Here is a 23442-nt window from a genome sequence, read left to right on the forward strand (position 1 = left end):
TGCAGTGGCACAATCATGGCTCACTAAAGCCATGACGCAGGGTCTCACTATGTTGCCCAGGCTAGTTTTGAACTCCTGTCTTTCCACAGTGCTGGGATTACAGGTGTGAGCCACTTCACCTGGCCCATTATTACTGCATTTTAGAGAAGCACTGTTCAACAACAGTTTGCAGGGGAAAACGTCCTTGATGGTTTGGGATGCAGTGCATCAGTATCAATCTTCTAAAGTCTAATAGGGACTGAGTGATGCTATAGTCTTTCAACTCTTTAACATATGAAATAATTTCTGATAAATTGTGAGCATGAAGTAAAAGGTATTCCCACATGTTCTGTAACAAACAGAAAATTTCTTAAATTATAAATTATCTGCTAAAGGGCACTTTCTAAAGGCCATCGTATTCTCTTTACATTACACATAGGAGGACTTCCTCACTAATATGATTTCTCTGATGTAAAGTAAGTTGATCACTACGAATAAAGGCTTTTCCACATTCTTTACATTTATAGGGTTTTTCACCAGTATGAATTCTGTGATGTCGAGTAAGCTCTGAGTTAACACTGAAGGCCTTCCCACATTCTTTACACTTATAGGGTTTCTCACCCGTGTGAACTATGTGATGTCGAGTAAGTTCTGCTTGAAGACGAAAGGCATTCCCACATTCTTTACAGCTATAAGGTTTCTCACCAGTATGAAGTCTAAAATGTTGAGTAAGATGATACCGACGACTAAAGGTCTTTCCACATTCCTTACATTCATATGGAATCTCACCAGTGTGAATTCTTTGATGTAATGTAAGTCGATAACTGCAAATAAAAGCATTCCCACATTCATTACATATGTAGGGCTTCTCACCAGTATGGCCTCTGTGATGTTGAGTGAGATGATAGTGCCGACTAAACGTCTTCCCACATTCCTTACATTCGTAGGGTTTCTCGCCAGTATGAATTCTGTGATGTTGCGTGAGATGAGTGCTACGAATAAAGGCCTTCCCGCATTCCGTACATTTATAGGGTTTTTCACCAGTATGAATTCTGTGATGCTGAGTAAGTTCTGTTTGAAATCGAAAGGCTTTCCCACATTCATTACATATGTAGGGTTTCTCACCAGTATGAATTTTAAAATGTTGAGTAAGATTATAGCGACGACTAAAAATCTTCCCACATTCTTTACATACGTAGGTGCTGTCACTGGTGTGAATTCGCTGGTGTGAAATAAATTGATTGCTATGGATAAAAGCCTTCCCACATTCCTTACATTCATAGGGTTTCTCACATGTATGAATTCTGTGATGTCGGGTAAGTTCTGCTTGAAGACGAAAGGCTTTTCCACATTCATTACATATGTAGGGTTTCTCACCAGTGTGAATTCTGTAGTGTTGGGTAAGATTATAGCGACTACTGAAGGTTTTTCCACATTCCTTACATTCATAAGGAATCTCACCAGTGTGAGTTCTCAGATGTAAAGTAAGTTGATAACCACAAATAAAGGCCTTCCCACATTCCTTACATTCATAGGGTTTCTCACCAGTATGAGTTCTATGATGCCGAGTAAGTTCTGTTTGAAGACGAAAGGCTTTTCCACATTCTTTACATTCATAGGGTTTCTCACCAGTATGAATTCTATGATGTCGAGCAAGTTCTGCATGAAAACTAAAGGACTTACCACATTCTTTACATTCATAGGGTTTTTCACCAGTATGAATTTTCTGATGTTGAACAAGGTATGAGCCATGACTAAAGGCCTTCCCACATTCATTACATTTATAGGGTTTGACACCAGTATGAATTTTCTGATGTTGACTAATATGTCGTTGTACCCTAAAGGTCTTGCCACAAACTTTACATTCATAAGGCCTCTCACCAGTATGAATTCTTTGATGTTCAGTTAGTTGATAATGAAGTCTAAAGGCCTTCCCACATTCTTTACATTCATAAGGTCTCTCTCCAGCATGAATTGTCTGATGTACTCTAAGGTCTCTAACACGACTAAAGGCCTTCCCACATTCCTTACACTCATAGGGTTTCACACCAGAATGTATTCTCTGATGTTCAGTAAGGTGATAATGAAGTCTAAAGGCCTTCCCACATTCTTTACATTCATAGGGTCTCTCCCCAGCATGGATTGTCTGGTGTACTCTAAGGTCTCCCACTCGACAAAAGGCCTTTCCACATTCCATACATTTATGGGGTCTCTCACCAGTGTGAATTCTCAGATGTTGAATAAGGTATGACTGTTGTCTAAAGGCCTTTCTACATTCCTTACATTCATATGATTTCTCTCTAGCATGAATTTTCAGATGTAGAGGATGAGATATTTGTTTTTGGATTATCATTTGACTAACACAACCCATCTGGTGTCCCTCTTGTCTCTCAAATTCATGTTTGCACTGCAAAGCATTTCTGAAAATGGTGTCCTCATGGATGGTGTTTTTACTTTTTTCCCCTGTCTGCAATTGAGATAAATAGAGTTTGCAAACATTCTTTTCTGAAAGTAAATTCGTGGTGATATACTTGTATTCCAAATCTGCAAAAAAAAAAAAAAAAAAAAAAAGAAAAGAAAAAAAGAAAGAAAGAAAAAAAAAGAAAAAAGCAAACAAATGCTATAATGCTATTTTTCTGTGTTGGGGCAGGGATGGGGGTTGTACCTTATAGTAGAAATAAAGGATAAAACAGAAGTAACATACATTAGAAATAAATGGTTTAGAGCAGGAGTCAATAAACTTTTTCTGTAAAAGACCAGATAGTGAAGGTGTTAGGCCTTGGGAGGCATATGGTCTCTGTCACAATTACTTAGGTCTGCTATTACAACACCAAGGTAGCCACAGATGATAATAAGTGTGGCTGTGTTATAATAACACTTGACTTATGGACACTGAAATTTGAATTTCAAAAAATGTGTACATGACACAAAATCTTGATTGTTTCAACCACTGAAAAAATGAAGAAACCAGTTGTAACTTATAAGCCATGCAAAAACAGGCAGTGAAGTATTTGGCTCATGGGCTATAGTTTGCTGGTTCCTAGCTTACTCTAAATTATTGTAGTGCAATTTAAAAGGAGGCAAAATACCTCAGAAAATGATGGTAAAATAGGCCGGGAGTGGTGGCTCATGCCTGTAATCCCAGCACTTTGGGAGGCTGAGGCAGGTGGATCATGAAGTCAGGAGATCGAGACCATCCTGGCTAACATGGTGAAACCCCATCTCTACTAAAAATACAAAAAATTAGACGGGCATGGTGGTGGGCACCTGTAGTCCCAGCTACTCGGGAGGCTGGGGCAGGAGAATGGCGTGAACCCGGGAGGCGGAGCGTGCAGTGAGCCAAGATTGCGCCACTGCACTCCAGCCTGGGCGACAGAGCAAGACTCTGTCTCAAAAAAAAAAAAAAAAAAAAAAAAAGAATGGTAAAATAGGTGAGTAGGAGAAAAGGGTACATCAGTGGTCCTCCTATTTAGGATGGATTTAGGGGAGTTTCTTACATATACTGTTCTTCAGGCACCAAACCAGACAAAATCAAAATCTACAGGCACAAGTCCTGGATGTGTGCATTTAAAATCTTTTTCATCAAATAGCTTTGATGGGGATCATTTTGAAAATCTGTACGTCATTCTTTTCCCTTTAAAATAGAGTTTCTCGTTCCCCCTACAATAAAACCCAAACATACTACCACAAATAAAAAGTCCTTTCTTATTTGTAAGACCTCTGCAAACCACCTCTGTAAATATTACAAACAAGTCACCGAGAAGGCAGCTAAGTATCATAACTTAATTTCCCCAAATTACAACATAGTTATGAATATACCTCCCTGATTCCAATCTCATCCTAGTCCAGCATTTAAATATGCTCTTTCCTAGATTACTTCCCTTCTGAACGGGAACAAAGGTACATCCAAAATTGCTCAGTCAAAAGTATAAATGGGCCGGGCACAGTGGCTCAAGCCTGTAATCCCAGCACTTTGGGAGGCCGAGACGGGCGGATCACGAGGTCAGGAGATCGAGACCATCCTGGCTAACACGATGAAACCCCGTCTCTACTAAAAAAAAATACAAAAAACGGCCGGGCGCGGTGGCTCAAGCCTGTAATCCCAGCACTTTGGGAGGCTGAGACGGGCGGATCACGAGGTCAGGAGATCGAGACCATCCTGGCTAACCCGATGAAACCCCGTCTCTACTAAAAAATACAAAAAACTAGCTGGGTGAGGTGGCGGGCACCTGTGGTCCCAGCTACTGGGGAGGCTGAGGCAGGAGAAGGGAGGCTGAGGCAGGAGAATGGCATGAACCCGGGAGGCGGAGCTTGCAGTGAGCTGAGATCTGGCCACTGCACTACAGCCTGGGTGACAGAGTGAGACTCCGTCTCAAAAAAAAAAAAAAAAAAATACAAAAAACTAGCCGGGCGAGGTGGCGGGCGCCTGTAGTCCCAGTTACTTGGGAGGCTGAGGCAGGAGAATGGCCTAAACCCGGGAGGCGGAGCTTGCAGTGAGCTGAGATCCGACCACTGCACTCCAGCCTGGGCAACAGAGCGAGACTCTGTCTCAAAAAAAATAAATAAGAAAAAAAAAAAGTATAAATGGAAAAGTCATTTTTGTATTTCATCATTTTCCAATTACCTATTGTCACCTTGAACATTAGGTATCTCCAAAACTGTTTACATTTGCCCTGTGTGTGTGGCTACTGTTCCTTCTCTTTGTCTCTGTCCCATCTCAAGTACTGAGGTATTTTATATGGTGAGCATCAGTTGTGTTTTATCATTACTCATTCACAGATCCTCAAACTCACTGCTAGTCAATAACTACACTGCAAGTCCTGGCTAGTAGAGTGGCAAGGAGAAGAACACAGGCTTTAGAAAGGAGAAAAACAAACACCTTTATTCTCAGACATAGTAGGTTGAACTGTGGCCCCCAGAAAAGACATGTTCCTAACTCCCAGTGCCTGTGAATGTGACCTAATATGGAAAAAGGGTGGGCCCTAAATCCAATAACAGGTGTACTTATAAGAGCAAGGCATAGAGAGATCAAGAGAGGGTGCCATGAAGATGGAGGCAGAGACTGGAGTGATGCATCTGCAAGCCAAGGAACGCCAAGAATGGCCAGTAACTACTATTCTTTTCATGAATTGTTGGATTCAAATGGCTAAAACTTTGTCTAGAATTTTTGCATTTGTGTAAATGAAAGATACTGACTTATAGATTTCTTTTCTTAGAATGCCTTTGTCTGGTTTCGGTATCAGGGTAATGCTGGACTTGAAGAGTAAGTTTGGAAGTATTCCCTTGTCTTAAAGTTTCTGGAAGACTCTGTGTACAATAGGTACACAGATGCAAAAATCTAAAACCATAGGCCGGGCGCGGTGGCTCAAGCCTGTAATCCCAGCACTTTGGGAGGCCGAGACGGGCGGATCACGAGGTCAGGAGATCGAGACCATCCTGGCTAACACGGTGAAACCCCATCTCTACTAAAAAATACAAAAAACTAGCCAGGCGAGGTGGCGGGCGCTTGTGGTCCCAGCTACTTGGGAGGCTGAGGCAGGAGAATGGCGTAAACCCAGGAGGCAGAGCTTGCAGTGAGCTGAGATCCGGCCACTGCACTCCAGCCTGGGCGACAGAGCGAGACTCCGTCTCAAAAAAATAAATAAAAAAATAAATAAATAAATAAAACTATAAAATGTCTAGAAAGGCTAGGGGCAGTGGCTCACACCTGTAATCCAAGCACTTTGGAAGGCTGAGGCAGGCGGATCATGAGGTCAGGAGTTCAAGACTAGCCTGGTCAATATGGTGAAACCCTGTCTCTACTAAAAATATAAAAATTAGCTGGGCGTGGTGGCGGGCACCTGTAGTCCCAGCTACTAGGGAGGCTGAGGCAGAAGAATCGCTTGAACCTGGGAGGTGGAGGTTGCAGTGAGCCGAGACTGCCACTGCACTCCAGCCTGGGCGACAGAGAGCGACTCTGTCAAAAAAAAAAAAAATTTCTAGAAGAAAACAGAAAATTGTTGTACTTTTTATATTGGGCAAAGATTTCTTAAATATGATCTGAAAGGATAGTCCATAAGAGAAAAATGTGATAAACTGAACTTAATCAAATTAAGAGCTTATGCTATTCAGAAGACAATGTTAAGAATTTACAGATCATACATTTGATAAAGGACTTACATCCAGAAGACATAAGGGACTCTCAAAACCCAATAATTAGCAAACAACCAATGCAATTAGAAAATGGGCAGAAGGCCAGGTACAGTGGCTGGCTCACGCCTGTAATCCCAGCACTTTGGGAGGCTGAAGCAGGTGGATCTGAGGTCAGGAGTTCGAGACCAGCCTGGCCAGTGTGGCAACACTCCATCTCTACTAAAATACAAAAATTAGCTGGGCATGGTGGCACATGCCTGTGGTCCCAGCTACTCAGGAGGCCAAAGCAGGAGAATTGCTTGTACTCAAGAGGTGGAGGTTGCAGTGAGCTGAGGTTGCACCACTGCACTCCAGCCTAGGCAACAGAGCAAGACTCTGAAAAAAAAAAAAAAAGGAAGAGAAAGAAAGAAAGAAGGAAGGAAGGAAGGAAGAAAGGCAGGCAGGCAGGCAGGCGAGCAGAAGACTGTAATAGATGCTTCACCAAAGAAGATATATGGATGATAAATTAAGAATAAAAAGTTGCTCAGGATTATTAGGCATTAGGGAAATGAAAATTAAAACCACAATGTGATACCGTAACTCTTCACCTATTAGCACAGCCAAAATTTAAAAGACTGCCCACACCAAGTGCTGACAAGAATGTGGAAGAACTGGAATTTTCATAAACTTCTGCTGGGAAGGTAAAAGGATACAATCACTTTCTTCTTTTTTTTTTTCTCCAGACATTATCTTGGTCTGTCACCCAGGCTGGAGTGCAGTGGCACAATCTCGGCTCACTGCAACCTCTGCCTCCAGGGTTCAAGTGATTCTCCTGCCTCAGCCTCCTGAGTAGCTGGGATTACAGATGCCTGCCACTATGCCTTTTTAGTAAAGATGAAGTTTCACCTTGTTGGCCAGGCTGGTCTTGAACTCCTGACCTCCAGTGATCCACCTGTCTTTGCCTCCCAAAGTGCTGGGATTACAGGCATGAGCCACCGCCACTGGCTGATACAACCACTTTCAAAAACAGTGTGGCAGTTTCTTAAAAAATAAACATATATTTATCATATGATCTACCCATTCTACCCTAGATAGTTACCCAAGATAAATGAAAGCATAAGTCTATACAAATAATTTTACATGAAAGTTTCCAGTAGCTTTATCTGTAATAGCCAAACACTGGAAATAACTCAATGTCCATCCCTATAGATAAATGGATAAGTAAATTGTGGTACATCCATACAATGGAATACTACTCAACAATAAAAAGGAATGAAGTACTGATACATACAGCAACATGGATGAATCTCAAAATAATTTTGCTGAGTGAATGACGCTAAATTTTAAAAATCACGATATTTTTAAAAAAGAAAGAAAAAAATCACCACATAATTCCATTATACAAAATTCTAGAAAAGGAAAACTAAGTAATAGTGACAGAGAGATGATCAGTGCTTACCTGGGCAGTGGGTAGAGAGGGACATGAGGGAGGGATATATTTTGGAGGTGATGGATATGTTTATTATTTTGATTGTGTAATGGTTTCACAATATACAGGGTAACTTAGCAAATTTTATACTTTAAATGTGTGCAGTTTACTGTATGCCAATTATATGTCAATAAAACGGTTTTAAAATATTGTAAAAATTGGCTGGGTACAGTGGCTCACGCCTGTAATCCCAGCACTTTGGGAGGCTGAGGTGGGTGGATCACCTGAGGTCGGGAGTTCGAGACCAGCCTGACCAACATGGAGAAACCCTGTCTTTACTAAAAATACAAAATTAGCCTGGTGTGGTGGCGCATGCCTGTAGTCCCAGCTACTTTGGAGGCTGAGGCAGAAGAATGGCTTGAACCCAGGAGGCGGAGGTTGCTGCGAGCAGACAGTGCACCATTGCACTCCTGCCTGGGCAACAAGAGTGAAACTCTGCCTCAAAAAAAAAAAAAAAAAGTTATAAAAATTGACATTTAAAATGAGTACATTTTATATTACATAAATTATACCTCAACATATATGATTAAGAAAATACGCTGGTTGGCTGGGCACGGTGGCTCACTCCTGTAATCCCAGCACTTTGGGAGGCCAAGGCGGGTGGATCACAAGGTCAGGAGATCGAGACCATCCTGGCTAACATGGTGAAACCCCATCTCTACTAAAAATACAAAAAAAAAAAAAAATTAGCCGGGTGTGGTGGCGGGCACCTGTAGTCCCAGCTACTCGGGAGGCTGAGGCAGGAGAATGGCGTGAACCCAGGAGGCGGAGTTTGCAGTGAGCCAAGATGGCACCACTGGACTCCAGCCTGGGCAACAGAGCAAGACTCTGTCTCAAAAAAAAAAAAAAAAAAAAATATGTATATATATATATATACACTTGTCCTATGACCCAGAAATTCCACTTCCATATATTCCCAAGAAAAAAGAACACCCAAGAGAAATGAAAACATCTGAACACAAAAACAATTGTGCAAGAATGTTCACATCAGGTGGCATAATCTGCTTTGGGAATAAACACAGATGGTTCATCTCAGAACCTTTGCATTTGCAGCTTTTTCTGCTTGTAATGTTATTCCTCAATATTCACACGGCCTGAGACCTTACTTTATGTCTCTGGTTCAAAGATCATCACCTCAAAACGGCCTTTCCTGATCTTACCTAAATTAGCCCTACTAACTCCCCAACACTCTAGCTCCTTACTCGGCTTACCTTTCTTCACAACACATATGAAAACCTGATTATTATCTGTTTACTTATTGACAAAATGTTTCTATAATATCAACATGTCTACGACAACAAGAGTGTCTCCCAATAGTGCCTAATGTCTAGCACAGTGCCTGGCTTAGGTTAGGTAAATGGGAAATATTTGATGAATAAAACTTGGACAATAGAGGAATGAAGATAAATCAAAATGTAAAAGGAGACCTGGAAACAAAGGTAAAATGGTCATCGATGGGGAAGAAAGAAACCACCCCCACTTTGAAAGAGGAGAGAAATACGAGAGAAGAGAAACAAGGAGTTTGGCAAATTGGGTAAAGTTCCTTTAGTAGCTAATGTGGAGAGAATCTGAATGCTTCTCAGGTATCAGTCCTTTCTCCACAGGTCTCAAGCCTTTGAAGGGAGCTTTCCAAACAACTCAGTGCTGCGCCTCCTCCCTGACATCGTGGGTCATAACTTGTGATAGCGCCCTCCCGCCTGATTTGCTGTCACTCACCTGTGTACCAACTCCTTGTCCCTTCCCTCATTACTATCCAGGGCTCTTGCTGTTGCTCCAATAAAGTAATCACATCTGGCTTAGCAATGGTATATCCTGCTCACGAGAAAAGAAACGACACATGTTGTAGAAAAACACAAAAACAACCGTAACCTTGAAATGACAATTCACATTTGGTTACATCTGTAAGAAACTGCAGGTGAAAATGGTACTAGATAATGCCATGACAGCAAAGAAGAAAAAGGCCATCTAAGAATATTCACGTTAACATGGACTCACAATTACAGGACTAAAGAGACAAGGTAAGAGAGCAAAAAGGTCTGCTTTGCTGTTGAACGCAGCACAGAGAGGGCACCAGTGAGTATACCCTCTGGAGCCCTATGGCCTGGGTTCAAATCTTCTGCCACCTACCAGCTGTGTGACCGTGAAAGTTACCCTCCACATGTTCACTTTTATCAAATGCAAAATGGGGCTGATATTACTGACTTCTTAGGGCTGTGGTGAGGATTAAATGATTTAATATATGCAAAGGCATAAAAATATGCCCAGTATATAGTATTATTTTGTTGCTGTTACTATTTTCCTAGGAGAAATATACTAAGTTTCCTAAAACATTTCCAGGTTCTTCCCCGGATATTCCTTCAGTGGAAAACGTAAATTCACAGACTTTAACTTTCAACTGCAAAGCTGGTTAAGGAGAATATGTTTCCTCTAGGATGGGGTGTGTTGGCTTCAATTTCAAATGACTATTGTTAACTCTATCCACCAATGTATAATCCATAGATAGAGGTTCTTTTTTTTTCTTTTTATTTTTTTTTTTTGAGACGGAGTCTTGCTCTGTCCCCCAGGCTGGAGTGCAGTGGCGCCATCTCGGCTCACTGCAAGCTCCACCTCCCGGGTTTACGCCATTCTCCTGCCTCAGCCTCCCGAGTAGCTGGGACTACAGGCACCCGCCACCTCGCCCGGCTAGTTTTTTGTATTGTTTTAGTAGAGACGGGGTTTCACTGTGTTCGCCATGATGGTCTTGATCTCCTGCCCTCGTGATCCACCCGCCTCAGCCTCCCAAAGTGCTGGGATTACAGGCTTGAGCCACCACGCCCGGCCGAGGTTCTTTTGATAATTCAGGAAAACTAGAATTCTGAGACTAGCTGTTGTCTTGTAGGAGGGCCAGATATTAACACAGAGCAGCTATAGGAATTCTGAGTATATGCATTATATGAAATCTGGTTTCTCTGAAAATTTCACACAGCTCAAACCTGGAAATTATTTAGAAAAGCAAGCAATAACAGGAAGAATCAGAGGGAGGAGGGAATGTCACTGAGGGACAGAAAGGAAGTTGCTTAACACAGGTACCCATTTCCACCCCAACACTGCTGAAAACTATGACTTTAGAAAGAGGGGGAGTCAGTCGGCTTCTCAAAGCAGAGTTCTGAAGTTTGACAGTGGAGAAAGCTGATACTCCAGAAAACAGATTGTAAACGATTTTGGCAGATACCTTACCCAGTGAGACCAGGTTGCTGTAGTTCTCCAACATCACATCCTTGTACAAGTCCCTCTGCGCAGGGTCCAGGCACTCCCACTCCTCTTGGGAGAGGTCTATGGACACATCCCTAAATGCCAAGGATACCTGAAATGACAAGTCTACGTATTAAAAAAAAATTAAATGTATTTTCAAGATGGAAAACCGCTTTGCAGGAAAGAAGCAACATAGTAAGCAAATACACTGGGGCTCAAGCCTGCAACGTGTATAAAAGAATAAGGAAATTAACACTTGTGAAATAAAGTGTTTATATGCTTTTAAAGAATATTGTTGATGCAAATTAAGTGAAACAGCATAAATAAGCACATTGCCCATTATGTGCCTGCAGTTTAAGTTCTGAATAAATGCAAGTTCCATCATCATCTCTTCCCTTCAAAAAATTTTTGGAAAAAGAATGTTTTCACCAAAAAGTATTCTACAATCTCTCTTAGAAAACAGGATTTGACTGACATTATGTGATTTCATTAAAACTCAGGTTCATGATGATGCAAAATAACCTCATAAGAAAAGTCTTCAGTTAGTATATTTATTGGCTAGCTAATAATATCATCCATCTTGTGGACACAGCAGACTAATTCTTCTTTTATTCTTAGGCATTTGGGTGGGCCAAAATGTTTAAGGTCTTCCCCAATCCTGTTTCCACCCATCATTAGGGATCAGAGCCTATTTCCAGCCATCATTAGGGACTGCAGGATCTTCCTATCTGCCACCCCTGCCATACCTCAGGAACAAATGCTTTCCTTAAGCCAGAGGATGCTGACGTATCCACAATGACACTGACGTCACTGGAGACCAGCACAACCTCCTCAATCACAAAATTGACTTTTGTTTTCTTATTCATCCCTTGGAGATGCCCTGGCTAGATCACTGAAACTACCATATGCAGGCCCCAGTCATACTCCAACCTAGTTCTCTAAGCCATGCATGGGACCTCACTCTGCCTCTGAGGCTGACATGGAGGACAATGTTTGAGTCACTGCAGAAGACAAAACACTAAACACTAAATCCCATCCCATCCACCCACAAAACTCAGGTCTGTGCAGTCCAATGGGACCACCATCTGTGTGCCATAGAACCACGACTCCTGGTCAGGCGCGGTGGCTCACACCTGTAATCCCAGCACTTTGGGTGGCTGAGGCAGGTGGACCATCTGAGGTCAGGAGTTCGAGACAAAGCTGGTCAACATGGTGAAAACCCATCTCTACTAAAAATACAAAAATAAGCCAGGTGTGGTGGCGGGCGCCTATAATCCCAGCTACTTGGGAAGCTGAGGCACGAGAATCACTTGAACCCGGGAGGCGGAGGTTGCAGTGAGCCGAGATGTCGCCACAGCATTCCAGCCTGGGCGACAGAGCAAGGCTCTGTCTCAAAAAAAAAAAAAAAAAAAAAAAGACTCTGATGACAGAAACTCAAATATTTCCCTCGACGGACTTCATCTTTCACTGCTCCATCAGTGTTCCTGAGAGAAGAGTGGGTTCATAGATGAATGATCAATAAGTGAGCACAGATAAGAGAAAACAGGAGCAAACGAGGAAGACACTAGGCTATTTGGGACTATCCTTCACTGTGATGAGAGTAACTAGGGAGCAGGTTCCACAACAGGGTTGTCTTAGGAAGGAAGTCTCATGATAATGAGACTTCAATGATCACATGAATTTTAAAACACAGTATTTCAAGGAAGAAAAACACAAACTTACATCAGCCATGGTTTTAGAACTGCAAGAACTTGTCAGTTCTCCTTGGGCTTCCTCCATGGAGAAGCACAGAATCCAGAGAAGCCGAGGCTGGGGGAAGAACAAGTGACTGAGAGACCAGATGTGTCTCAGAACTCCTAAAATGACTTAAAAGTTAATAAGATCTTGTTTTGCCATCATTTCTACTTCCAACCTCACCATTCGGCACATATAAACCGGGGAAGACAACATGGAACCCAGATAAAGCCAAACCCTCCCTATACCATGAGAAACCACCTGTGCAAGTGTAGATACAGAGTAGAGGCCTCCTGCATGAAGCACGACCAGGAGCTCCAGCAGAAGGGTCTCTGGCTCACCTCAACTTCTGGATGCTGCTGATCTGTGGCTGAGACTGAATTGTTAGGTCCTGACTTGAGCAGATCCTCTTCCACCCATGCCCACCTTAGGGCTGAGAAGGGGCCACCCATCCAAACCCAAATATCATTCATGGCTTGGCTATCTGCCTGGACTCCACAGACAGGAAGGCAGAAGATAGTGGGCAGTCCTTCTCACTGCAAAACTGCACTTGCCCAAGGGTAGCCCTTCCCCAGCTAGAACTACAGCCCCCAGAATCCTCTGTTTCCAACCAATTTCCTAACTGAGTTCCCAATCACTAACATCTGTGAAGTCACTGACCACTCCAATATCTCAATATCAAGGCTAGGGTGGTGTAAATTCATGCCCATGGTTGCCAGGTGATGACAACAAAAATAGCTGTTTTTAGGATCTTCTGCATGATGGGTCCTTCATCATATCAACATTTAACCATGCAATGCATTTATCTCCATTCAACAGATGAGGCAATGAGGGCTTAAAATAAAGTACCTTGCATAAAATCACAGTTAGTAAGAGACAGAGCTGTGTTCTGAATCCACGTTTCTCTAATTATAAAGCCAATTATCTTTTTTTTTTTTTTGGAGACAGGGTCTTGCTCTCAACTCTGGCTTTTGCCTCTGAAGCCCAGAATGTTTTCAAATGAAACTTATGCATGGGTAATTTACTAAAAATAGCAGCATATCATCCACTGAAGTTATTAAATTTCAATACAATGAAGCAGATCCTAATTAAGGAAATACCAGTTGACAGTTATTAGAATGGCAGACTTAAAAGATTAATAATATGCCAGATCAGCAACATCACAGGGAAATGAATACCGTATAAATGCTACAGATTTGTAGGACCTTAAAACATGGCATGTAGAAGGATGTGAGAGACTTTTACCATCTAAACCTAATTTTGGGACTCTACCCATAGCAAATGATTGTAAATGTGTATTAAGATGCCTGCAGGTTAGGCCAGGCACGGTGGCTCACACCTGTAATCCTAGCACTTTGGGAGGCCAAGGCGGGCAGATCATTTGAGGTCAGGAGTTCAAAACCAGCCTGGCCAACATGGCGAAACCCTCTCTCTACTAAAAATACAAAAAAATTAGCTAGGCATGGTGGCACATGCCTGTAATCCCAGCTACTTAGGAGGCTGAGGCAGGAGAATCGCTTGAACCTGGGAGGCAGAGGTTGCAGTGAGCTGAGATCGCGCCACTGTACTCCAACCTGGGCAACAAAGCAAGGCTCTGTCTCAAAAAAAAAAAAAAAAAAAAAAAAGATGCATGCAGGTTAGGGGTGTAAAAGGCTTATTGGAAAAAACAAAAATAAAAAAGATGCATGCAGGGAGGGTGGAATTCAGCATTCTGAGTCCAGCAATAGCTGACTGGTTAGGTAAGTTACAGATCATCTATGTAACAGAATATTAAGTAGACATTAAATACTATACTAAAGTGGAGAAAATATATAAAGGATTTGGGAAATATCCAAGATATGTTCTAAATAAAAAATAAGGTTAAAACCCAGAATGCACAATATGATTACATTTGTGAAAAAATACACACACACATACATAAAGAATGAAGGACAGGCAGAAACCAAGAGAGAGAAAAAAGTTTAAAAATGTATATATCCATATGTCAGTACTGCCGAGTTGCATGACATTACTTGATATATTTTTAAAGTATAATCTGTAACTTTTAAAAACAATTTAGGCTGGGTGCAGTGGCTCACACCTGTAATCCTAGCACTTTGGGAGGCCGAGGCAGGTAGATCACCTGAGGTCAGGAGTTCGAGACCAGCCGGGCCAACATGGTGAAACCCCATCTCTACTAAAAAATACAAAAATTAGCCGGGCGTGGTGGCACATGCCTGTAATCCCAGCTACTCGGGAAGCTGAGGAAGGAGAATCACTTGAACCCGGGAGGTGGATGTTGCAGTGAGCTAAGATCGTGCCACCGCAGTCCAGCCTGTGCAACGGGAGTGAGACTCATCTCAAAAAAAAAAAAAAAAATTTAAAATATACACACAGGCATATATATGTACTTATTTTTCATTTTGATAAGAGAAAGCCTTTCCTTTTTTGAACAATCTTCTCTTGAACTTGAAGGAAAAGCTTAAGATAATCTAAAAACAGCTGATACATATATATATTATATTATATTATATTTTACATATATATATATTTTTTGAGACAGAATCTCGCTCTGTCACCCAGGCTGCAGCGTAATGGTGCAATCTCGGCTCACTGCAGCCTCCGCCTCCTGGGTTCAAGTGATTCTCCTGCCTCAGGCTCCTGAGTAGCTGGGATTACAGGCACCCACCACCGCGCCCAGCTAATTTTTGTATTTTTAGTAGAGACGGGGTTTTGCCATGTTGGCCAGGCTAGTTTCGAACTCCTGACCTCAGGGGATCCGCCCTCCTCTGCCTCCCAAAGTGCTGGTATTACAGGTGTGAGCCACTGTGCCTGGCCAACAGTTGTTATATTTTTACTGAATGTCTTTTTTCCCTTTAGCTCATAACATCGGAACCAATTCTTTTGATTTTTCACATATGTTCATGTATGCTAATATATTGCAATGTCTTATACATACAAATGCTGGTCACAATGAAGTGGTTTTTCATGTACTCCTGACAAACGTATTGACAGTTTGTGTTCTGAAATTTTCCTTTCAGCCACAATATCCTCCAAACTGCTGCTGAATAATCTTGTCCCATTAGCCTTATTTTGAATCTAACATCATTACAATAAAAACTTAAGGTATGAAATCGTGCTGTTCAATACAAATATGGTTATTAAATCAAATTTTAAATAAAATTAAAAGTTCAGGCCAGGCACGGTGTCTCACGCCTGCAATCCCAGCACTTTGGGAGGCCGAGGCAGGTGGATCATTTGAGATTAGGAGTTCGAGACCAGCCTGGCTAATATAGTGAACCTCCGTCTCTACTAAAAATACAAAAATTAGCTGGGCATGGTGGCGGGCACCTGTGGTCCCAGCTACTCAGGAAGCTGAGACAGGAAAATCGCTTGAACCCAGGAGGCAGAGGCTGCTGTGAGCTGAGGCTGCGCACTCCAGCCTGGGCGACAGAGTGAGACTCTACCTCAAAAAAAGCAAGTTAGTTTCCCAGTCACACTAGCCACATTTCAGGTGCTTATTAGCCACATGTGGCGAGCAGTATGTTCTACCATACTGGAGAACATAGAACATATCCATCATCATGGAAAGTTCTATTGGACAGCACTGGACATCTCCTTCCTATGAACTCCCAAGGCCTGTGACCTGAATTTCTTCACTGTTTTTTATTACCTTCTACCTTATACTTATTCAGTCTATTCTGATTTTAGATTCTCTGCTGTGCAGAGGCACTTACGTGTTTTCAGTTCTCATATTCCTCTAATTACTAACACAAGATTCAGTATACTGTGGGCCCTTATATCTGACATTTGACTAAAATTCCATTTTTAGGCATTATTTTCTTGCAAGTGGTTATTAAAGCATATTAAGACATATACATAAGATATTTACCATATAACAACTTATAATAATCAAATATTAAAAACACTAATAGCTATAGTAGGCAGCAGGTTAAATAAACTATGGTCAGTTATGATGACACACCAAGGCCTTACTAATACTAATTATATTGGTCCATATTTATTTTTGGAGGAAGACATCAATGATGAGTTACTAACTCATACAGGCAAATTAAAGGAGCATGTGCCATTATGGGCAGGGTTATAAAGTTGTCATTAATAACACAGACCCTGTTGTCAGATTTTCAGAATGTGAATCTTAGTCTGACAGCTACATACGTTTCAGTTAGTTTGTTGGTAAATTAGGGATAATAACAGCACCTATCTCACAGGGTTGTCATGAAGATTGAGATAATACATATATCCCACTTAATGATACACAATTACATAATAAATGTTAGCCAGTATTGGCCGGGCGCGGTGGCTCATGCCTGTAATCTCAGCACTTTGGGAGGCCGAGGCAGGCAGATAACGAGGTCAGGAGATCGAGACTATCCTGGCTAACATGGTGAAACCCCGTCTCTACTAAAAACACAAAAAAATTAGCCGGGCGTGGTGGTGGGTGCCTGTAGTCCCAGCTACTCAGGAGGCTGAGGCAGGAGAATGGCGTGAACCAGGCCGGGCGTGGTGGCTCAAGCCTGTAATCCCAGCACTTTGGGAGGCCGAGACGGGCGGATCACGAGGTCAGGAGTTTGAGACCATCCTGGCTAACATGGTGAAACCCCGTCTCTACTGAAAAATACAAAAAGCTAGCCGGGCTAGGTGGCTGGCGCCTGTAGTCCCAGCTACTCGGGAGGCTGAGGCAGGAGAATAGCGTAAACCCGGGAGGCGGAGCTTGCAGTGAGCTGAGATCCGGCCACTGCACTCCAGCCCGGGCGACAGAGCAAGACTCCGTCTCAAAAAAAAAGAAAAAAAAAGTTAGCCAGTATTATTAAAATACAGGATATTATGTCCTTCATTCCATTGCTATTAAATAAAATCATTTTAATTTATTTCATTTTTTCTAGTAAAGTTTGAGTCTCATGCCCATTTTTTAATAATTATATTTTAAGTATTTTAGAGCTGAGCCTTGGAGATGCAATAATTTTTTTTTTTTTTTTTTTTTTTTTTTTGAGACAGAGTCTTGCTCTGTCACCCAGGCTGGAGTGCAGTGGCACTATCTCCACTCACTGCAAGCTCCGCTTCCCGGGTTCACACCATTCTCCTGCCTCAGCCTCCCGTGTAGCTGGGACTACAGGCGCCCGCCACCACGCCCAGCTAATTTTTTTTTTTTTTTTTTTTTTTTTTTGAGACAGAGTCTCGCTCTGCCGCCCAGGCTGGAGTGCAGTGGCCGGATCTCAGCTCACTGCAAGCTCCGCCTCCTGGATTTAGGCCATTCTCCTGCCTCAGCCTCCCGAGTAGCTGGGACTACAAGCGCCCGCCACGTCGCCCGGCTAGTTTTTTGTATTTTTTAGTAGAGACGGGGTTTCACCGTGTTAGCCAGGATGGTCTCGATCTCCTGACCTCGTGATCCGCCCGTCTCGGCCTCCCAAAGTGCTGGGATTACAGGCTTGAGCCACCGTGCCCGGCCCCAGCTAATTTTTTTAAATGTATTTTTAGTAGAGACGGGGTTTCACCGTGTTAGCCAGGATGGTCTCGATCTCCTGACCTCGTGATCCGCCCGTCTCGGCCTCCCAAAGTGCTGGGATTACAGACGTGAGCCAGTGCGCCCAGCTAAGATGCAATTATTTTTAATGAACAACATTCATAAAACAGACTCTCAGAAAGATAATCAAGAAATCTCTTCTTGGTCAGGAGCAGCAGCTCACACTTGTAATCCCAGCACTTTGGGAGGCCGAGGTGGGTGGATCACCTGAGGTCAGGAGTTCGAGACCAGCCTGACCAACATGGTGAAACCCCCGTATCTACTAAAAATACAAAAATTAGCCAAGTGTGGTGGTGGGTGCCTGCAATCCCAACTACTCTGGAGGCTGGGGCAGAAGAATTGCTTGAACCTGGGAGGCGGAGGTTGTAGTGAGCTGAGATTGTGCTACAGCACTTCAGCCAGGGCGACAGAGTGAGACTTCATTTTGGGGGAAAAAAAAAAAATCTCTTTTATTCTTGCAACTACCAAAGGGGAGACATCATTCTTCAATATAAAACTAGCTAAAATAATCTAATTAAGGCAGGGGTCCCCAACCCCCAGGTCACTGACTGATACTGAGCCATGGCCTGTTAGGAACTGGGTCACACAGCAGAAGGTGAGTAGCAGGCCAGCAAGGGAAGCTTCATCTGTATTTACAGCTACTCCCTATTGCTAGCATGAACCGCTTGATCTCTGCCTCCTGTCAGATCAGCTGCAGCATTAGATTTTCATAGGAGTGCGAACCCTATTATGAACTGACCATGTGAGGGATCTAGGTTGCATGCTCCTTATGAGAATCTAATGCCTGATGATCTGTCATTGTCTCCCATCACTCCCAGATGAGACCATCTAGTTGCAGGAAAACAAGCTCAGGGCTCCCACTGATTCCACATTATGGTGAGTTGTATAATTATTTAATTACATAATGTAATAATAATGGGAAAAATGTGCACAATAAATGTAACGTGCTTGAATCATCCTGAAACCATCTCCCTCTCCCTGTCTGTGAAAAAATTGTCCTCCATGAAACCAGTCCTGGTGCCAAAAAGGTTGGGGGCTACTGTAATAAGGCCTTCAATAGATAACTTTAATATGAGGTTCAATCTTGTTCTCCTGTTCTATATGTAAAGATTTACATAAATATTTATAGCTGTTACTATCTTATTCTGTTTTCTTTTTCTTTTTTTTTGAGACGGAGTCTCACTCTGTCACCCAGCCTGGAGTGCAGTGGTGCTATCTCGGCTCACTGCAACCTCCCGGGTTCAAGCAATTCTCTGCCTCAGCCTCCTGAGCAGCTGGGATAACAGGCGCCCGCCACCACACTTGGCTAATTTTTGTATTTTTAGTAGAGACGGGGTTCCACCATCTTGTCCAGGCTGGTCTTGAACTCTTGACCTTGTGATCCACCTGCCTTGGCCTTCAAAAGTGCTGGGATTACAGGCGTGAGACACCACTCCCGACCTTATTCTGTTTTCTACTGTTATAAATCTGTCCTAGAAAATGCTATCTGCATAATGGAACCCTGAAAAAAACCTAGCCAAGATAGAGTATTGCTATGTCCTGTAAAAGCAACCTTAAAAATCTAAAAAAAGCAGTATAATCCTGAAGAACTGTCTTATTTGATAAATTGTGTCATATTAATTATCCTTAATTGGTTTATATAACCCTAGAAGGTGTAAATTTCTCAAAGGTTAATCGAACTTAGCAGGATTCATTGGTGTCTTTCTCTTCTCCCTTTGTGCACAGAGATATAAGAAAGCTTTGGTTTAGGGAGAATTAATTTTTCTAACTAGGAGCTAGAAAGTCTTGTGTCCTTTGAATAATTTGTTAGTGCAATTTCTATTCTGCAGGAAGAAAAGTGCAGGTATGTGTGTGCACACACACACGCACACACACACACAAATGCACTGAAAAATCTTGCTAAAATAGGTCAGGCATGGTGGCTCATACCTGTAATCCCAGCACTTTGGGAGGCTGAGGCAGGTGGATCACTTGAGGTCAGGAGTTCGAGACCAGCCTGGCCAACATGGCGAAACCCCGTCTCTATTAAAAATACAAAAAATTAGCTGGGCGTGGTAGCAGGGCCTGTAATCCCAGCGACTTGGGAGGCTGAGGCAGGAGAATTGCTTGAACCTGGGAGATGGAGATTGCAGTGAGCCGAGATTGCACCATTGCACTCCAGCCCAGGCAACAGAGCGAGACTCTGTCAAAAGAAAAAAAAATCTTGCTAAAATATAGCTCCCCAAAGTATTAATAGTGAGGCTGGGGCTATTTTAACTTTCTTCTTTATAAGTCCCTTATGTAATATAACTGAGTAACTAAATAATGTATAAAAGGTGAACATTAATTCTATAACCAGAAGTATACAATAAATCTATATCCAATTATAAAGTAAAATGTTTTACCACATCAGAAGCAAGTTAGTTTGACATGTATGGAAACAGTAGGAAAACAGTGTGACCATTATAAATAAATGCCTACCAGTTCCTGAACATTCTTCTTCAATTCAACAGGACCTTTTCACTATTAAGATTCTTCTCTTAATACACAAGCCAGGTGAACAGCATCTGCAGACTGAATAAGAAAATTTGAGCAAAGCAGACAGAAGAGTATTTGGTTCTTCTCTACTTCTCCAGCAAGTAATCAGTTGAAATGTTTAGATATAATCCTTGTTAAATGTCTTTAAATCCTAATATTACTGACATTCATATACAATTTAAAATTTGCAGCTGGGTGCGGTGGTTCATGCCTGTAATCCCAGCATTTTGGGAGGCCGAGGCAAGTTGATAACCTGAGGTCAGAAGTTCAAGACCAGCATGGCCAACATGGTGAAACCCCATCTCTACTAAAAATACAAAAATTAGCCGGGCGTGGTGGCAGGTGCCTGTAATCCCAGCTACCTGGGAGGCTGAGGCAGGAGAATCACTTAAACCCAGCAGGCGGAGGCTGCAGTGAGCCGAGTTCATGCCATTGCAGTCCAGCCTGGGCGACAGAGCAAGACTCCATCTCAAAAAAAAAAAAAAAAAAAATGCGTATGATTCTTCATCACTATGACTCTTACTTTACTTATATGTACTTTTTATTCTTATGACTAACACTGTATGAACATAAATCTCAACTCATGGATTCCTTGGAAAAAAATCCCTGCTCATGTTCACAGATTTCTATACTTGGACTTCCAATCACATTCCCACTTCTAAAAGCCTTGAAAACAGGCAACCATTATCACCTGCTTACTGACACCAGTCAGGTCATCTCTAATCCTGTCAAACTTCAAAACTGAGGTCTTTGGAGAAGATTGGAGAAGATGGATGATGTGATTCTACCTAAACATTAATCTCAATAAAACAAAGTTTTAACTTTAGACTCCAAGATATGCATTTCTCTACCATTATAGAAAGTGAGTGCAGAGGAATGATTTGAAAAATGAGAAGGTCATTTGGAGGCCCGTGAAGAGGAGGGTCCACCTGCATGGTCCATTGTTCACTGGAAAGGAAGGCCTGGGATAGGTCACTGGACAACTCAGGAAAAGCAAAGCAATGTTTCCATCTCTTCAAAACAAAAACACTTTATGCATGTATTTAAAGATGTATTTAAAGATATGGACCAGAGAGTTGCAATTTATGTGCCAAATACTTTTGTCTTTTTAGATTGAATCAAATGAACTTTTTCAAAGGGAAAAATGCAAATGAAAGTCACAGAAAGTACCTGGCGATGTGATTTTTGTGACTGTGAGCAATGAGGTGACAGGCTCTGTGGTAGACTGTGGCTTTGCTTGACATAGCAGTGTGGTACCATACCGTATGACCGGGTGCAGGCAAGGCTGTGTGAAGATTAGAATGTGTGATTTCCATTTTATGAACAAAAAGGAAATATAAACTTACCTGGACCTGAACTTTTAGACCTGCTACAACAATTGTTCCCTCCTTTTCAGGATCCTTGTTTTGATGAATAGCAGGATGGGGGAAGAAAAAAAATCATGAGACAGCAGGCCTTTCTTAGAGCACAGACCAACCTAGAATATCCCCTGCAGCGCTATATCTGCACTGACCTCACGCACATAACAGCTGCGTGAGAGTGAGGCTGGGATCTGTCTCTGAACTCACACCAGATTTCTAGATCAAAGGTATGGGAATGTAGTGCTTCTGAAAAATGCAGCTGCCCACACAGCGGCTCCAACTGGGCACTCTTCCAACCTGTCGTCCCAGGAGTCTGTTTTAGGGACACTTCTAATTCAAAAGTCCAATCGCCAACCCAGGTCTGTACCTTCTTGCTAGGAACCTTCATCCCAGAGCTCAATATTTGACTTCCCTCTTGGGGACACAGCTCTGTGCAGACACCGAGGCCGTGAGGGGAGTAGAGGGTCAGTGACACACACCAGAGGGCCAGGCACCTGTCTCAACCTCACACCCGCACCCACACCCACCCAACCCGGTCCTGACAGGCGCCCCGTCGCGCGCACACGCACACATACACCGTCTGCCACATTTTGTCACACAATCCCCCTTCTCCGCTCCCCACGCACGCACAGGCCTGAGGCTCCCTCCGGGCACGACACGCCAGGTCTTGGCCCTGGAGCGCCTCACTTTGGGCGGCAGTTCCAACCCCAGTCCTACTCGTAAGAGTCCCGTTCCGCCTCACCTAGCTCGGACTTCTTGCCTGCCTGTGAATCAAGTACCCAGGCGGCTGAACCCTTAAGAACGCAATGTAAAGGGCCCTCGGGGTCCAGGCAACACTTCCCAAGCGGCTTCTGGGAAATGTAGTCCACAGCCGGAAACTGGGTCTCTTGGGCGGAGGCGCAGGCGCACGCGCATCCGGCGGTTTTGCTGCACGTCCCGGGAACCCACGCAAGAAGCTGAGGAGGAGAATAGACGCTTCTGGGCCCCTCGCCAGGCCACTTGAGCGTGGGACCGCCGACTGCGACCCTGAGGCCGAGTGCGTGCGAACTGGGCGATAGCTCCGCCAGGCAGGGTTTTGTCTGTTTCACCCCTTGAGGTAGTCCCGGCGTCTAGTACATAGTAGGCACTCAATACGTGTATTGTAAAGAATGGGTGCCTGACCATTTGTATTTGCCTTGTGAGCGCGTGCGTGTGGCACCGTGAGGGTTGCGGGGCCGACGGAGCCTCTCTGGCTGTGGCGGGACCGACGGAGCCTCTCTGGCTCTGGCGGATTGTGTTTCTGCATGTGTGTAATTTGAGTGTGAGTCGGTGTGTAGTGAGTGAAGGGATCTGACTGGAGTAAACCACAAAAAATACCCAGGGCTGTGATTTTTGTGACTTTGGCCAGTGGGACGACAGCTCTGTGGTAGATGGTGGCCGTGCTTGAAGTAACAATGTGGTACTATGCCGTGTGACTGGGTTGCCGGCAAGGCTATGTGAAGGTGAGAATGTGTGAT

The 23442-nt window shown here is 43.1% G+C and overlaps 1 protein-coding gene across 3 annotated transcripts; it reads right to left on the reverse strand.

The window, feature by feature from the left end:
• Positions 1 to 22812, reverse strand: ZNF546 (zinc finger protein 546). Of its 3 annotated transcripts, none has more exons than XM_030941725.1 (7): positions 22689 to 22812; positions 21932 to 21985; positions 20529 to 20621; positions 12533 to 12619; positions 10796 to 10922; positions 9296 to 9391; positions 1 to 2523 (listed from the first exon to the last, which is right to left on the reverse strand). In XM_030941725.1, exons 4-7 carry the CDS (start codon positions 12587 to 12589, stop codon positions 404 to 406), a joined length of 2400 nt encoding a protein of 799 aa, XP_030797585.1. In that variant the 5' UTR covers positions 12590 to 12619; positions 20529 to 20621; positions 21932 to 21985; positions 22689 to 22812; the 3' UTR covers positions 1 to 403. The 3 variants fall into 3 exon arrangements, with proteins under 3 accessions (XP_030797585.1, XP_030797586.1, XP_010379184.2); XM_030941726.1 differs by lacking the exon at positions 22689 to 22812 and adding an exon at positions 22577 to 22670; XM_010380882.2 differs by lacking the exons at positions 20529 to 20621; positions 21932 to 21985; positions 22689 to 22812 and adding an exon at positions 21437 to 21520.
• Between the last annotated feature and the right edge of the window lie 630 nt (positions 22813 to 23442).

This window comes from Rhinopithecus roxellana, chromosome 12 (assembly GCF_007565055.1).
Source record: "Rhinopithecus roxellana isolate Shanxi Qingling chromosome 12, ASM756505v1, whole genome shotgun sequence".
Classification (NCBI taxonomy): domain Eukaryota; kingdom Metazoa; phylum Chordata; class Mammalia; order Primates; family Cercopithecidae; genus Rhinopithecus; species Rhinopithecus roxellana.